The sequence below is a fragment of the Rana temporaria genome, chromosome 1 (genome assembly GCF_905171775.1).
Source record: "Rana temporaria chromosome 1, aRanTem1.1, whole genome shotgun sequence".
NCBI classification, from domain to species: domain Eukaryota; kingdom Metazoa; phylum Chordata; class Amphibia; order Anura; family Ranidae; genus Rana; species Rana temporaria.
The window spans coordinates 93800216-93817826 of NC_053489.1; the positions used below are offsets into that span (position 1 = coordinate 93800216).

Sequence of the window (17611 nt, forward strand, 5' to 3'; positions counted from 1 at the left end):
AGTGGGCAACAAACAGGTGCGGACTGACCATTTGGGCACTCGGGCCCTGCCCAAGGGCCCCATGCCACTAGGGGGCCCCATGAGCCTCAGTAAAACCAGGGACAGTATGTAAAAATCTGTGTTTTTTTTACATCTGTCCCTAAAATAATATGTATGTGTATAATGTGTTTTTACTGTGTGTATATTTATGTGTATACTGTGTGTATATGTATGTGTATACTGTGTTTGTGTACTGTGTATATGTATACTTTATGTGTGTACTGTGTTTCTGTATGTGTATTCTGTGTGTATGTATATTGTGTGTCTGTGTATACTGTGTATGTATACTGTACGTGTGTGTATACTGTGTGGCCCCATAATCTCCTATTGCCTGGAGGCCCCATAATCTCCTATGAAGTGTCAGTCCGCCCCTGGGCACAAAGCAGGCATAATGTCAGTGTATTGAAAGCTTTTTTAGGGAAAGGACACAGAAAACGGACAAAATCATAGAAGACTGGAGTCGTTTAGGAGACTGTACTTTAATACGGATTGCTAGCTCATAGGCCCCTTTCACATTGGGGCGTTTTTCATGCGGTACAGCGCTAAAAATTACGCTGCTATACCGCATGAAAAATCATGCCCCGTGGTGTTCAATGTGAAAGCCCGAAGGCTTTCACACTGAAGCGGTGCGCTAGCAGGAGCGCTCCAAAAGTCCTGCTAGCCGCATCTTTACTGCGGTATAGGAGCGGTGTGTTCACCGCTCCTATACCGCGCCTTCCCATTGAAATCAATGGGAAAGCGCGGTAATACCGCCCGCAACGGCCGCTAGTGGGGGTTAAAACCTCACCGCTAGCGCCCGAATATCGCGGTAAACACGACGGTATAGCTGCGCTACAAATAGCGCGGCTATACCGTCACCGCGGCTCCACGCTGCAATGTGAAAGCAGCCTTAGAGCAATCAATCCCCTTTCTTCATTTGTATTCTTATTGTGAGCTCATTGCCTTTAATTTTGTCTTCTGGTTGATTTAAGGTCAGTGGCTCATAGCAGCCTTTTTGGGGAAAAGGGGAGGGGGCGGGGGCTGTTTTTATTTATTTTAGTTTAAACAGTTTTTTTTTCTGCAGCAAGCTTTCTTTAAAAACCTGACCAACATTGAACTATGTAATCAAGCAAATCAACAGAATGTCTATTCATTTATACATACCTGTCTTGGTTGGTGTCACAGGAATCTCCCACCAGGTCATTATCAATATCTGACTGTAGGAATAAGGGAAAGGCGATCACATTTTAAAAAATCCTATTATTTTTATTTAAACAACTGTAGAGCTACCCCCATAGGGGATGCTGGTAATAGCTGCTTCTTCCCTAATAGTACAAAGGCTGCCCACCACCACAAGCACAAGTCAATGCACTCCAATAAAGCAGTCTAAGGGATGTTTTTTTTTATTTTTTTATTATTATTATTATTTACTTGAAGGACTTTAAAGGGTCAAGGCTTGGGATAATCCAAATCGCTGCACAATAAGAAGATGACACTCCTAAACCAAGATTCTACTGAGGACAGGAGAACGGCCAGTATACTGAGAGCTGTCTCCGTCCACATTTATGAAATGACCAGCTATTACTTTCTATTTGCTCTTCTGTATTTTAACGTTTACTGGTTTAAAGGCTTCTAAATGAGAGAATTTCTATTATACGTATAAGTAACTTTGTTTCATAAGGGGCAATACTATGACATAACCCTTTGTATTACAAGATTTATGAGTGTTTCCTTCAAACATCCCATCATGTGCAGGGAAAGTTCCTACTTTTAAATTCAAGGTTTAAGGTTATACTTTGTGATCTGTTTTTATAAGCTTTTATAATTATTGATTATGCTTAGATAGTGCTATGAAATTTTTACTTGCTTGTGGCATCATAAAATCACACAGACAGTACAGAAGGCAACTCTAAAATAAAGTTTGTCAATGATAAAGTCGTGCACAGTATTTGAAGTACAGGTATTGCATTGTCCCTAGAGGCTAGGTTCACACTTTTACTGGTAGTTACAGGACAGCGTGGAAATCGCACCTGTTCCCTCACCTGCAACCACCCACAGTTCTTTTGCACATGCACAGGGCTGCCATTTATTTACAATGGTACCCCCAAGCATCTGAAAAAAAAGAAAATTTTTGGTTGTGCAAAAGTACCATTTGATTTTCCTGCGGATGCCTTTTAAAAAAGGTGCAGGAATCTTTTTCCTGAATAAAATGCAGGCACAACACCCCCTATTTACCTACATTTGCTTTATTTGCTTAAATTGGTAGATAGAATAAAACCTAGGAGGAACCTGCATGTACTGACAAGGGACGTGCAGTGAGGTCAGTGGCTGGTGACGCACTGGCTAGTAGAAGAGCCAGATACACACAGGTTACATACGCCGCGATCATTAGAGCGAGAGCAATAATTCTAGCACTAAATCTCCTCTGTAACTCTAAATATGTAACCTGTAAAAATGTTGAAAGCCTTGCCTATGGAGATTTTTAAGTACCGAGGTTTGGCGCCATTCCACAAGTGTGCGCAATTTTAAAGTGTGACATGTTAGGTATCTATTTACTTGGCGTATCATCTTTCACATTATACCAAAAAATCGGGTTAACCTTAGTGGTTTTTTTTTTATATTCATGAAATGTTTTTTTTCCCCAAAAAAATGTGTTTGAAAAATTGCTGCGCAAATACCGTGTAACATAAAAAGTTGCGACCACCATTTTATTAAGTGTGGGCAATATAAAAATCACACCTGAAAGCAGATAAAAAGGAGAGAAGTTCACTTAGTCTTTGCATTGTGTGTCTGTGTGTGCCAAACTAAGCATGGACAGCAGAAAGAGGAGAAGAGGACTGTCTGAGGACTTGAGAACCAAAATTGTGGAAAAATAAAAAAAATCTCAAGGTTACAAGTCCATCTCCAGAGATCTAGATTTGCCTTTGTCCACAGTGCGCAACATTATCAAGAAGTTTGCAACCCATGGCACTGTAGCTCATCTCTCTAGGCGTAGACGGAAGAGAAAAATTGATGAAAGGTTGCAACGTAGGATAGTCCGGATGGTGGATAAGCAGCCCCAAACAAGTTCCAAAGAAATTCAAGCTGTCCTGCAGGCTCAGGGAGCATCAGGGTCAGCGCCAACAATCCGTCGACATTTAAATGAAATGCTATGGCAGGAGACCCAGGAGGACCCCATTGCTGACACAGAGACATGAAAAACCAAGACTACAGTTTGCCAAAATGTACTTGAGTAAGCCAAAATCCTTCTGGGAAAACGTCTTGTGGACAGATGAGACCAAGATAGAACTTTTTGGTAAAACACATCATTCTACTGTTTACCAAAAACGGAATGAGGCCTACAAAGAAACGAACACAGTACCTAAAGTCAAATATGGTGGAGGTTCAATGATGTTTTGGGGTTGTCTTGCTGCCTCTGGCACTGGGTGCCTTGAATGTGTGCAAGGCATCATAAAATCTGAGGATTACCAAAGGATTTTGGGTCGCACTGTAGAGCCCAGCGTCCGAAAGCTGGGTTTGCGTCCGAGATCTTGGGTCCTTCAGCAGGACAGTAACCCCAAACATACGTCAAAAAGCACCCAGAAATGGATGGCAACAAAGCACTGGAGAGTTCTAAAGTGACCAGCAATGAGTCCAGATCTAAATCCCATTGAACACCTGTGGAGAGATCTTAAAATTGCTGTTTGGAAATAAGAGAGACCTGGAGCAGTTTGCAAAGGAAGAGTGGTCCAAAATTTCGGGTGAGAGGTGTAAGAAGCTTATTGATGGTTATAGGAAGTGACTGATTTCAGTTATTTTTTCCAAAGGGTGTGCAACCAAATATTAAGTAAAGGGTGCCAAGAATTTTGACCAGCCAATTTTTGGAGTTTTGTGTGACATTATGTGCAATTTTCTTTTTTCCTCCCTTTTTTTGTTTTGTTCCAATACACACAAAGGGAATAAACATGTGTATAGCATAACATCTGTTACTGCAATACTTTTCTGTGAGAAATACTTGATTTTCTGGAAAAATTTCTGGGGTGTCAACAATTTCGGCCATGACTGTACATAAACCCATGCTTTTTTCTTGTAGTTTAGGCTGGAAGGGAGCATGTGTCTTTTAGACACATGCCCCCTTCTATGACACTGCAGTGAGAGGAGAGCCTCCACTGCAGAATTTTTATTGGACAGCTTGTTCCACTGGGGCTTTACCATCGGTCCAAGACTCCAAGCTGTCCATTAAGCTCAGTGCTTCTGACAAGAAGCGAGAGGCACTGTAAACTCATTCTCTCAGTCTTCTGAAAAGCTTAGTGTGCCAGCTTGTATTTAAACAGGCGGCTCTGTGTGAAGCGTCTGACAGGCAGCACAAGAAGCCCTGTATCTCCGGAACTATAGGTGGCAGGAGTCCCAAATTTTGACCAGTGGTGGGGTTGGACTTCAGCAACATACCCCACAGGTCGCCGAGTTATGACCCTTGAAGCTCGGTCTTTTTTTTTATGTTCATGGCTCTGCCTCACCTGCCTCCCCAGACTGCACATACTTGGTACTGACACATACCTTGCCAAGGTCCCTGGGGTCCTTCTACAACCACAACTTCAGTTCCTGAAGATATATTTCCACCTTCCATGTCTTAGCAAAATTTGGGACTGTTAAGTATGTCACTGTATATGGTGCACCATTATCATCAGTAATGAAACGTCTTGTTAGCAAATCTTGTGTCACTTTTCACTAACCTGGTTTGGATTAACAATGTCAGGGCAGCTGTCACATGCATCACCCACTCCATCTCCATCCTTATCCTTCTGATCCACATTGGGAACCCGCTGACAGTTGTCCAGGAAGTTCTTGATGCCTTCAATATACAAGAATCTGGTTAACAATTAAATGTGGATCCTGCTGATATAGTTGTATTTAAATCATACCTTAAATAAAGTGTTAACACAACCTCTGCACGGAATAAAGCTAAAGCTTTATCAGTTATTTGTCAAACCTTTGCAAGATAGTCTAAGAATATTTCTGAAAGTGTTAGCCAAGAGAGAGTGGGAAAACTTGCCTAAAAAAAACAGACAGATCATGGCTATAGAAGATTTATGGAGACTTGCTGTTACTTAGCACTGACTGACAAGGTGTCCAAAATTTTCCACATGCCAGATTTCAGCTTTCAAGGTTTACTGGCAAAGTGTAATTGAACAAGCTAGTTAGGAGCATATTTGTTACTATGCACAGCTTCACCAGATTGTGTCCCCCATTTTATTAGCTGTGGCTGTTAGGAGCAGTGAATCAATTTTTTTTAATTCAGGAGTTGATAAAACAAACCTGTAAAGCCCCTTTTACATTGGCTTTCCAATAGGGTCAGATATTATTCGTTATTGGAAACTCCATGCAGGATTTGCTCCATGGAGGTCTTGGACTTGTTTCCATTTTGATCCAAATTCCTCCATCCAGGCACAGAAAAAAAGGACTTCCTTTTTTTTCTGGACCTAAATGTAACGGATCAGAGGTAACCTGGCGTAATGGATACTTACAGTCCATTGGCTTACAGTCAATTATCATCCAGCAGAAAGATGAGGGATCTCCTTTTGTCTTTACTCACCATCCCCATCCATGTCATCATCACAAGCATCACCCTCTCCATCATTGTCAGTGTCCCTCTGGTCATTGTTCAGTTTGAAACGACAATTGTCACAAGCATCCCCAAAAATATCCTGGTCACTGTTTTTCTGATTGATATTTGCAACCAACACACAATTGTCCTGTGAAAAAAATATAGAAACACTTTGTTAAACAAATTGTTATTAAAACAAAACACCAGTATGACATACAGTAAAGTTGAATTACAGGGAAGTTGTATTCTTTGCATATCTTAGATAGACATAGGAAGGAAAGCAGCTTGATTTAAGTATTCTTGTGAATGTTGAATAATGCATAGAAAACCACAGTATTTACTTTTCTTACAATATTACACCATTTCCTACCTTAAGGTTAAAATGGTAGCAGTCCCAACCCTATATATATATATATATATATATATATATATATATATATATACACACACACACAGTATGTACAGTGCTCAGCATAAATGAGTATGTCCCTTTTGAAAAGTAAGATTTAATCAATATCTCAATGAACACAAGAACAATTTCCAAAATTTTGACAGAATTTCATTTTATAGAAAACATTTTTAGCTTACTACACAAAAAAAAAGGAGGGTAATATAATAAAAAATATAACCTAGATTACAAAATCTTCAGTTTTACTCAAATTAGTTGATGCAAAAATGAATACACCCCACAACAAAAACTACTACATCTAGTATTTTGTAGACTTTTGTAGATTTTCGTCCGAATGCATTTTCGTCCAAATTTCGGGTATTTTTGTTATAGTTTTAACAAACAAAAACGAACATGCAGAAAAAAAATGCTTTATTTTTGTTTTCGTTGCTACAACAGTTCGATATAGATATGAGATTCGACATGACACTGACAATAGCGATCTATGTCTATCGAACCTGCGGTCGAATGTGCCTAACCTTAACTCTATTAGTCCAAGATTATTCTACATAGAGGAAAAATTTGACATAGAGAGAAAAGATTGAACATTATAGAGACAGTGTTGGGGTAGACCAGAGGTGCCCAGTCAGTGGCCGGGGGGCCACATGTGGCCCGTGGAGCCCTCTGATGTGGCCCGCGACCTCCTGCTTTGGGATATCAGGTTTGCTGACCGACCATCCCAGAGCATCAGTGTTCTGAATGAAGCCAGCGGTAGATGAAGCAAGTGGCTGCGGAGGGAGCAGTTCCGCATATGCTTCCTTTTACTCCATTCACCTCTCTGGAGCGGCAAATGTAAACAGACTTGTGTCAATTTGCACCCACCTACCTCCAACTGTCCTCTTCCATCTGGTTGGATCGGATGGGAGGGCCCATAGAGTAGAGTGGGCTTAGTCCGTGTCCGCTCTGCATATACAGAGTGAACACGGATCTGTCATAACCTATTCAATGTCTACTTTCGACCATTAAACGAAAAAAAATCGGACGATCTGTCGTCCGATTTTCGAATCGTGTGTACGGGCCATAAGATGCGTATTTTGGACCATTGTCATGTTGGACTGGTGCACAAAAACCAAGGGCACAGGGGTGATGGTGGCATCTTCTTGTTAAATATAGAGCAGTACATCTGTGAATTCATGATCCTATCAATGAAATGCAGCTCCCTGACACCAGCAGCCCCACAGAAAGAATATGCCACCACCATGTTTCACTGTAGACACCATGCATTTTTCTTTGTACTCCTCATCTTTGTGCCGCCATACAGTTTTGAAGCCACCAGTTCCACAGTACAGAGTCCCAGTTGTTTTTTTTTTTTTCAGCATGGGCCCTGGCAAATTCTGGACAGGCTTTTTTGTGCATGGGGTTAAGGAGAGGCTTCATGGACAACACCCATGCATTCCATTCCTCTGCAGTGTATGCCAGATTGTGGCACAAGAAACAATCACCCCAGTTTGGCTTTCTTCTTCTTTAGTTAACTACAGTGAACTTGCATTGTGATTTTCTTCAACCCTTCTCATCAGAAGATGCTCCTTTCAAGGTGTTAACTTCTGTGTATGGCCTGGACGTCTCTGTGAGATGGTTACAGTGCCATCTTTGTTACATTTTTGTATTACCTTTGCTACAATATTCTGACTGATAAGCTTTGCTGATCTTCTTGTAGCCTTCACCTTTCTTGTGTGAAGAAATTATTTTCTTTCTCAGGCCTTGTGACATTTCTCTTCCATGTGGTGACATTGCTGACAGCATGAAATTGAAAAGGGTTTTCTTTGTTAAGTAGCGGATTACTAGGGAGCTATGATATGAGGGAAGGAGCAATATAGTGGTTACAACTCCTGCAATGTATAGCAACTGTTAGGAAAGCAATAGGAAGGGCAAAGACTGTACCTGGAGTGAACTTCACCCTCCCTCTAACCAGACCCTTCTCACCTGCTCATTCATAATACCATCTCCATCTGCATCGTCATCACAGGAATTCCCAATACCGTCCTTGTCAGTGTCTTCCTGTCCTGAATTTGGAACGTAGATGCAGTTGTCCTATTTGGGAAAAATTATTGCATTATCTCCAGTGAATATGTACATTTTATAAATATAAGGATCACCTGTAGTTTACAGGAAAACAAACCAAGGACGAAGAAATCATTCAATGCACCCGCGTGCATTCACTGGAGTGATGACATTGCGGCTCCAGCCACTCACAGCGCTGGAGCCACGATACCCAGAAGACACGCCGAGGCAAAATGTGAGCTGCCTCGCCATGGACCGGGTGAGATTCAGACGCCTCGTTCTAAGGTAAGTATTTCAGAATGAGCTAGTATGCAGTGCATACTAGCTCATTATGCCTTTTGCCTTACAGGTGTAGGGGAAAAAAAGTGTCAGCAGGTTTACTACTGCTTTAATCAAAATGTTTAACTAATGTTAGGTATGAAGGTAATTTTCCATTCTACATAGCTCCTTATATTATGTGAGTATATTTCATTGTTGAGATATACTGTTATGATTTTCCTGTTTTTATCAAATTAATTAATAAAAAATTCTGAAAATCAATAAACATTAAACTTCCCTATAAAGTTCACAAAGTAATTTGTGACGTTGAAAGTAGCAGTGTATATATTGTAGTGTTATACTTCTGTCATTCACCCACAAACATACCTTCTTGCAGGATGGGTCTGAGCAAAGAAGAGCCTCATCTGGATACCCATCAATATCGGTGTCTCGTGCACAGAAATAGCCATTACCTGCCCATCCAACCGAACACTGCAATAAAGGCAAAGGAAGACATTATCCAATCACTTTACTGATTTATCGATGTTTTTTTTTTTCCCCACTTCAGACTAACCATTTACAGAGAGAAGGTAGCGAGACTTTCCCGCCATTCATTTACCCGCCATGTCTCCTTCCTGGTTTCGCATCATATGTGGAAGTTTTTGTATGTGGAATTTTTTTTTTTTCCGTATCCAAATGGAACAAGTATATATTTTGTTTGCTTTTATAATTTTTTTTTTACTTTTCTACCTTAATTATTATAGCCCTTCTGACCCACCACTTCCCTGGAATCTCTGTGTCCGTTATTTCGGTGATTAAATGTCTAATCCTTCTCCAATACCATTACATTTTTGGACATTGCCACCATATATGAGCCGTATCTCCGATCTGTCTTCATCCGCGCCAGCACAATTCTGAGGCTTTTTTCTTATATTTGTGAGACTTGTCTGGGGTAATATACCACCGCATCAGACATTTATAATTTAATTCAATTGTTTTACTATTTGCTGACGGGGTATGCACTCTTCTCCATATTTGTTTTAAATCTAGAATACTCAGAGAGGATCCCAATTCCTCCTCCCACTTTATAATATATGGTGGAATGTCCAATTGATCTACTTCTATTAAATTGTTATAGATCTTAGAGATAACTCCTTTCCCTGCTTCTCCTTGACTTATTCTCTCGAGGGGGCGTAGGTTTTCCGCAGATCTACACGGCTGTGGGAGAACCTCAAAAAAATGTTTTAACTGGCCATACCGCCATTCGTTTATCTCTATTACCTCCCCTCTGTCCTTTAATTCCTCATAGGTGCCTAATTTATCTCGCGTCATGACATCCTTTAGCTGAGCATTTTTTTTTCCTAATCCATTTCCCAGATATCTTCTCTAACCCCAGTGCAAAATATTTTGAGCCTTTTAATGGCATAAATGGTGAATTGAAATCCCATTTTTCCCTCTTGTGAACTTTGTCCCAAATTTTGATAGTGTGCCGTGTAATGCTATGTGATTGCTTACCTAACTCCCTATATTTATCTGGAATCCAGATAACACTCCCTAATAGAACGTTGCTCATCTGGTATTCCATGCTTACCCACCTTTTTTGCTTAGTGTCCCTAATCCAGTCTATCACTCTTGTGAGAATTACTGCTTCATAATAACTTCTAATGTCTGGTGCTCCCCATCCCCCTTGTGTTTTATTTCTTTTTAAAGTTGCCCAGCTGATACAAGCTTTTTTACCCTGCCAAACAAATTTTAGTAAAATTGTTTGTAGAGTCTTAAAATACTTCTGGGGTAGAGCAATGGGTAGCATCTGTATCTTATACATGATTTTGGGCAAGATTACCATCTTAAAAATATTCATTCTCCCCCCCCCCAGGATATCTGACCTGCAGTGAGTTTACTAAGTTCTGTTTTAATATCTTCCAGCATAGGTACGAAATTTACTTTATAAATCCTCTCTTTTGAGATTGCTATTTTTACCCCTAAATATTTTATTTCCTTTTTCCCCCACACAAATGGGAACTCCTTTTGATAAATAATTTGGTCTTTCTTAGCTATAATAATTTATCGATGTACATATAGCACTTGTGTAGTTATATTACATTATGGCTACAATAGCAGGGCCCTCTGATTCCTCCTGTATTGAGTTGTATTGTAACTATACTGTCTGCCCCTATGTTGTAAAGCGCTGCACAAACTGTTGGCGCTATATAAAACCTGTATAATAATAATAAATGTATTTATTACAGATTTAGGTTCCAACTTCCCATACATATATAAACATACTAGAGCCCATTTAGACAGGAGCCAGGATTGCCAACTTTCAGTAAATTTATGAATAGTTTGTAAAATCCATAATTGTTGCATCTGTCCATGAATTTCCGTTAAGGACATGCAGCCTACATGTTCGTAATGGACATTCAAGGACAGTTGCAAAAAGTACAGATTTTACAAACTATTCATAAATTTACTGAAAGTTGGCAACCCTGACAGGAGCCCATTAACCTACCAGGATGTTTTTGGAGTGCATAGTGATAGTACATGCAAACTCCACATGGGTAGTGTCATGGTTGTTATTCCAACTGATGACCCCAGTGTTGCAAGGCAGAAATGCTAACCAAGCCAGTATTTTTATTATTTTTATTATGAATACCATTATTATTTTACATATTAGGTTCACCACCATGTTGTGCTAAGTCCCCTACCATGAAATAAACGGTTGTACCCCAGTGTTGCACGTGTAGTCTATACTTACAATGCAAGTGACCTCTCCTCCTTTCTCCTCGATGCACTGTGCACCAGCGTGGCAAGGGTTACTGCCTCGGATGGAGCAGCTCTTCTCTGCTTTGCAGCCTTTGATCTGGTCTCCAACAAAGCCGGATTTGCATGGTCCACAGCGGAAAGAACCCTTTAATAAAACAATAGGAGTGATCATCATCTGTAGTCATGTAGGTATTCTCCAAAGGCTGCCACATCACCACAGTACACAGCAGCAATATAGTGGCAGGCTGCAGAAGGAGTGCCAGAGGACACCATACCACATTCTACACACGTGGAAGTGTACTGGATTCGGAAACATTTTTGGGTGGCTTAGATCTTCAATAAAGTAAATATTAAAGAAACAGTTGATGTGAGAGGTAGATCCTCTTCTTTTACGGGGATCTCTAGTTGCAGTTTTTCTACATTGCAACAGTACTGTTTTAAAACATTCTTCGGCTTCAGGGATTAGAGTGCTGAATATAGATGTTAATGGCAGTGCTGGTTATATCTTAAAGTGTATTTCCACTTTCAAATTTGAGAAAAACCCAATATATTTTGTTATGTATTCCTATTCACACAGAATACCTAAAAAATGGTGTCATGGTCATGGATTACTGCAAGCTTTTCTCAGTATGCTTAGTATGCTGTGTCCCAATAGCTGGGCTGGAAACTGGCTGAGCCCAGTTCTCATTAACAGACAACGGTGAAGCCCAGCTCCCAGACCTTTAAACTTTTGCTAAAGTGTTTCTAAACCCAGGACCCTGCATTCACTATATCTGGTCTCCCACTGCCTCTGTCCGGCCAAGCACTTTATAAGTAAAAGCTTGTCAGAGGAGTTTTCATTCTCTTCTAACTGTCCTATTAGGCTGCATGACCCGGGCCATAGGCGTGCGCACAGGGTGTGCCAGGTGTGCCCAGGCACACCCTAATCACCCTGTGCAGAACAGATTCCCCCTACTGACCTGGCTCCCCCACCTTCCCCCCACAGCACTGACGGCTTCCCCCCTCTCCCACCGGTTGTTGCTGTGAATATTTTAGGATGAGTGGGGGAAGGGGCCAGTAAATATGCCATTTACCGGCCCCTTCCCTTTCTGAATGAACATCGTGATTGATTGGTAGAGTGTGTTTGAGCTTTGGGGTGCACACCCTAATGCCAAAGGCTGCACACACCTATGACCCCTCACCCTCTGTCTGGACAGTGCTGATTGGCCCTATGCTGATCACATGCACCATCCCAAAAAAACAAGAACTGTCTAGCAATACACACTGAGCATGTGCAGAGTGCCCCCAAGGCTCTGTACTATCAGGAGATAGATTGTAGACTGTGGAAGGAGGGGAGGATCAGAGAAGACAGGATCAAACAGCCTTTTTACACAATGCGCAGGAATAACCCCTTGGGTCCCACAGTGAGTATAACATGCATGCTTTACATTAAAAATGGTTGTAAAAGCAGAAGGTTTTTTATCTTAATGCATTCTATGCATTAAGATAAAAAACCTTCTGTGTGCAGTAGCCCCCCCTCAGACCTCCTAATACTTACCTAAGCCCCAACTTGATCCAGCAATGTTGTACAAGAGACTTGGTTGTCCAGGACTCTTCCTCCTGATTGGCTGAGACACACAGCGGGTTCCATTGGCTCCCACTGCTATCAATCAAAGTCAGTGATCCAATCAGTGGAGAGAGGGGGTGGGACCTGAGCTACAGCTCGGCTCAGGTGCCCCCCATAGCAAACTGCTTGCTGTGAGAGTAATCGGCAGGAGGAAGGGGCCAGGAGCACCGACGAGGGACCCAAGAAGAGGAGGATCAGGGCTGCTCTGTGCAAAATCAGAGCGTGTAAGTATGACATGTTTATTATTTTTTAATAAAAAAACAAGACTTTAATATCACTTTAGGTCCAGTACAACAGATGAGATAGCTGCCTCCTAACAGGGTAATTATCGTGATCACAGCTTCTCAGCCCCCACCCCATAACAAAGAGAATTAAGTAGAATTTTTCCTTTTGTTTTATGTTTTGCTATGTGAATGAAAGCAAATAATAATTATGAAGTAATTAGTATCCCAATCTGGCTGAAAAGTGGAAATACATCTCTCCCTGCCCTATAATGCGAAACCTAATTCCCTCCTTGTCAGTAATCTCTCCCTACTGCTACTTCTAATCTCTCCGAAACCAGCTCTGTCCCTAACCTACTCCCACACTGCAGGCGCACTGAATGAGGCTAAACACCGCTATTTAAAAATTTCTGATTCAAGATGGCCGCCCAACTAATTAATAAAACACCAGGGGTTGATTTACTAAAGTCAAATAAGCTGTTCACTTTGCAAGGGAATTTTCCCAGAGCTTAATGAACACGATGAAATATGTATTTTTGCTTGCCATTGACAAAACAGAATAGTTCTCAATGGCAAGAAAAAATTATTTTTCATCATGTTCACTAAGCTCTGGGAAAATTCCCTTGCAAAGTGAACAGCCTATTTGCCTTTAGTAAATCAAACCCAAGTGTTTATTTATAAAATGTAAATACAAATTGTTATTCTTTTCTTCAATTTGGTAAAAAATGTGTTGAAATTGGTTTAAATCATTTACATATGTCATGATATTATTGGTATGTTATTAAAGTGGACCTTTAGCCATATTTTTTGTTTAGAATACATTGGTGGAAGGTTAAAGCCACTGCTGAGGGTAAATCTCCTATCGAATCACCTATTTCTGTTCTTTACAGACAGGGAGCACTAAACATCTGACAGAGGTTCTGAATCTTCCAAAAGAAGAAAAACAATTAAAACAATTTGTCTTCAGTTACCTGTTTACAAAGGATGTACGGAAACTTTCAGAAATGTGACAGGGGAGGTAAAACAGCAAAACATTTTTTGAGAGATTCTGTTGAATTGACTCACCATGGTGTTAGTGCAGATGGAGTTGGTCACGCAGCCTCCGTTTCTTCCATTTTCACATTCATTTATATCAAGACATATCTGAATTAAAACAGAAGCATTATATATCATCATTACAGAGTAATTATACTGAGCGTTCCCTCTAGTGCAGGGGTCAGCAACCGTTTTCCACTTAAGGGCCGGATTCAATGTATGTGAATGCATAGAGGGACACGTTCACCTGCTAATAAATGAACATAATAATCCGGACCCCTTTACATTACACAGCCCCCACACCTCTGGAGCCCTTTACATTACACAGCTCCGCACCTCTGGACCCCTTTATGTTACACAGCCCCTGCACCTCTGGACCCCTTTACAATACACAGCCCCTGCACCTCTGGACCCCTTTACATTACACAGCCCCCACATCTCTGGACCCCTTTACATTACACAGCCCCTGCACCTCTGGACCCCTTTACATTACACAGCCCCCGCACCTCTGGACCCCTTTATGTTACACGGCCCCTGCACCTCTGGACCCCTTTACAATACACAGCCCCTGCACCTCTGGACCCCTTTACATTACACAGCCCCCACATCTCTGGACCCCTTTACATTACACAGCCCCTGCACCTCTGGACCCCTTTACATTACACAGCCCCCGCACCTCTGGACCCCTTTACATTACACAGCCCCGCACCACTGGACCCCTTTACATTACAACAGCCCCCGTACCTCTGGACCCATTTACATTACACAGCTCCCCCACCCAGCCCCCCCCTGCATATTACACAGCCCCCCTTTAAGAGTTACAGAGGAAGTTTTGTACTAGAATTATTGCTCTTGCTATAACGATTGTGGCGATACCTCATATGTGTGGTTTGAACAATGTTTACGCGACTTGAGTATGCGTACACTTCTGCGTGTGAGCACGGAGGGATGGGGCGCTTTAAATTTTATTTATTTTTTCTTTTTTATTTCATTTTATTTTTAATTTTACACTGTTCCATTAAGACAAATGTAAACATCCCCTTGTGACAGTAATAGGCAGTGACAGGTACTCTTTATGGAGGAATCTGAGGTCTATAAGACCCCAACTCCCTCCTTTGCATTTAAAAGCATTCAAAACAGCCAAACCATTTTGAATGCTGTCATTTGTTTTAAATTTGGCGCCTTAAGTCTTCTGTAAACCGAAAGTGATGTCATGACATTACTTCCGGGTTTCTAGATCCGAGACCCGATCAAAGCCGATTCCAGCTTAGTTCGGGTCTCTGGCCAGCCGGCGGACGTGGCGGCTGGTTGCTCGGGCTTCCCGGTGGGACGGGAGAGCCCGGGCGAGCTGTGGATCGCGGCGAGATGGGGGGACGTCCCTTCCTGCTTGGGTTAACAGCCAAGTGGCTTCTTAGTCGCATCGGTTGTTATCCCAAGAAAGCTAACCGCCGGCTCTAAAAAACAGTAGTGGGGTGAAGGCATCACCCCTTCAAACCGAGGCCCCATATTTGCGTACGATTGGTGTGAAAGGGTTAAAATGTTTGTGGGCCGAGTGCATGTGAATTCATCACGTGCACTGACGGGCAGAACATTTAGCGTTGGCAGGCTGGGTGCGGCCTACGGGCCATAGGTTGCTGACCCCTACTCTAGTGGCTGATATAGTAATCCCTCTAATTAATGCAATAAAAAAACTAAATAGAAATCTTGTAAACATTACTATTGGATAAACACAACAGTAATAACTTTAAATATAGCTTAGTGAAAATACACCATATTTTCCCTTTAATCGTGCCATGGGATTGGGAACCGACCCATTATTTTACATTATGCCAGGAACGTGTTTTTCCGTGTTTTTCCAAACTGTGAACTGCTGAATGATCTTCTGCTCTTGTTTGAGACCACTTTCAAAGCATTTTAAATGTATCTTTTTCTTTTCTATTTCTGTTTTTAGTTTACAGGAAGACATAAAGCAAGAATTCACTGATACCATGCAGGGCACACTGTTATGCCGCGTACACATGATCGGTCAGACCGATGAGAACGGTCTGATCGACCGTTTTCATCGGACCAAACCGATCGTGTGTGGGCCCCCATCGGTTATTTATCCATAGGTTAAAAAAAAGCAATCTTGTTTTAAATTTAAAAATCCACGCATGCTCTGAATCAAGTCGACGCATGCTCGGAAGCATTGAACTTCGTTTTTTTCAGCACAACGTTGTGTTTTACGTCACCGCGTTATGACACGATCGTTTTTTTAACCGATGGTGTGTAGGCACGACTGACCATCAGTCAGCTTCATCGGTTAACCAATGAAAACAGTCCGTTCTCATCGGATGGACCGATCGTGTGTACGCGGCATTATTGGTAATCCACATTTCTATAAATATGTTTCCCTGAATATAACAGACTGTGATTTTCTCATTAATCATCCTTCCAGTGCATGGGATGTATCGGGAAAGAGGAATACTCTGTACTTGACGTTTATGATATGATTAAATATACCAATCTTACCTTTAGGGCTGGGAAAAGGGGTGGGCAGGAGGGACGACTGCCCTGGGCACTGTGGTATTATGGGAGCACCACAATGAGATTGGGGGGGGGGGATTTGTGTTGGAGGGGGGATTTGGGGGGAATTCGTGCTGGGAGGGGGAGAAGTGAAGTGGGGGAGAGGATGTGTACTAGGATGATACATTTTAAGGGTAGAGGATTTGTGCTAGGAAGGGTGAATTCTTTTTTTGGGGGGAGGCATTTGAGCTGGGGGGATTTGGGGGATGGGGGGGGGGGCAAAGATTTGTGCTGAGAGGGGGATTTCAGCAGGGGGGGATTTGCACTTGGAGGAGGCACATTTAGGCTTAGGGGATAATTATGTGGATTAGTGCTCAGTGATTTTGTGGGGGGATTTTTGCTGACACATAATGCTCATACATCTTGGGTGAGAGGGCGCAGTTTGGCATGTTCGCCCTGGGCTCTAGATGACCTTGCCCTGGCACTGCTTACCTTTCTTAATGCAAGTTACTTTGAAGTTGAGATTGTTAAAAAGGAATGGCACTCTGCTCACATAATTTGCAAAAATATATATATTTGCCAGTCTCTACTCTTTAAAATAAACTTCACGTTATTTGTAAAACAAGTTGAGGTTAGAAGTTGATTGGTTTCTATGCAGAATTGAGACTGATTTTGCTGATTTTGCACTCACCAGCTTTAGTAAATAAACCCCAAAGTCTGTTGACCAGGTAAGCAGTGCCAAGTGAGAAGATAATATAATACCAAAAAAATAACTATACCAGTACCTTACTGTACCTGTCACTGTACTGACAAAACAAGAATTGTTTGTTTTTTTGTTTGTTTTTTTGGCTTTTTCTTTTACAATTTGTATAATTTTATGAGTGAATAAGCTAACTTTTGTGGATGTGTTTTCTTTTGTTGTTTTATGATTTCAGTATTTCGGCGTTCAGGTGAATTACTTTACATATTTTGTTTAGATTGTTCTTGAATTGATTTTGATTTTTGTTTTTTTTGTTTATTTTATTTTTTACGTTTTTATTTTTTATTTTTATTTCACTCACCTTTGCTTGGATTTACTTTTTTGGTGTTTTGATCTAGCAATATAAGGAAGACTATGTATGAATTTTGGTGATGGTTGTATCCTGCGTGTAGGAAAAGAGCGGTGTACGGTT

General features: G+C 41.4%; 1 protein-coding gene across 1 annotated transcript in view; it reads right to left on the reverse strand.

Annotated features, from left to right (window-relative positions):
* THBS4 (thrombospondin 4) overlaps window positions 1-17611 on the reverse strand; it is a 71017-nt gene that overhangs the window by 20400 nt on the left and 33006 nt on the right. The window contains exons 9-15 of the mRNA XM_040340553.1: window positions 13965-14042; window positions 11065-11217; window positions 8697-8801; window positions 7974-8081; window positions 5591-5750; window positions 4731-4849; window positions 1183-1235 (exon numbers count right to left, since the gene is read on the reverse strand). Coding sequence (XP_040196487.1) covers window positions 1183-1235; window positions 4731-4849; window positions 5591-5750; window positions 7974-8081; window positions 8697-8801; window positions 11065-11217; window positions 13965-14042 — 776 coding nt within the window. The remainder of the gene's footprint in view (window positions 1-1182; window positions 1236-4730; window positions 4850-5590; window positions 5751-7973; window positions 8082-8696; window positions 8802-11064; window positions 11218-13964; window positions 14043-17611) is intronic.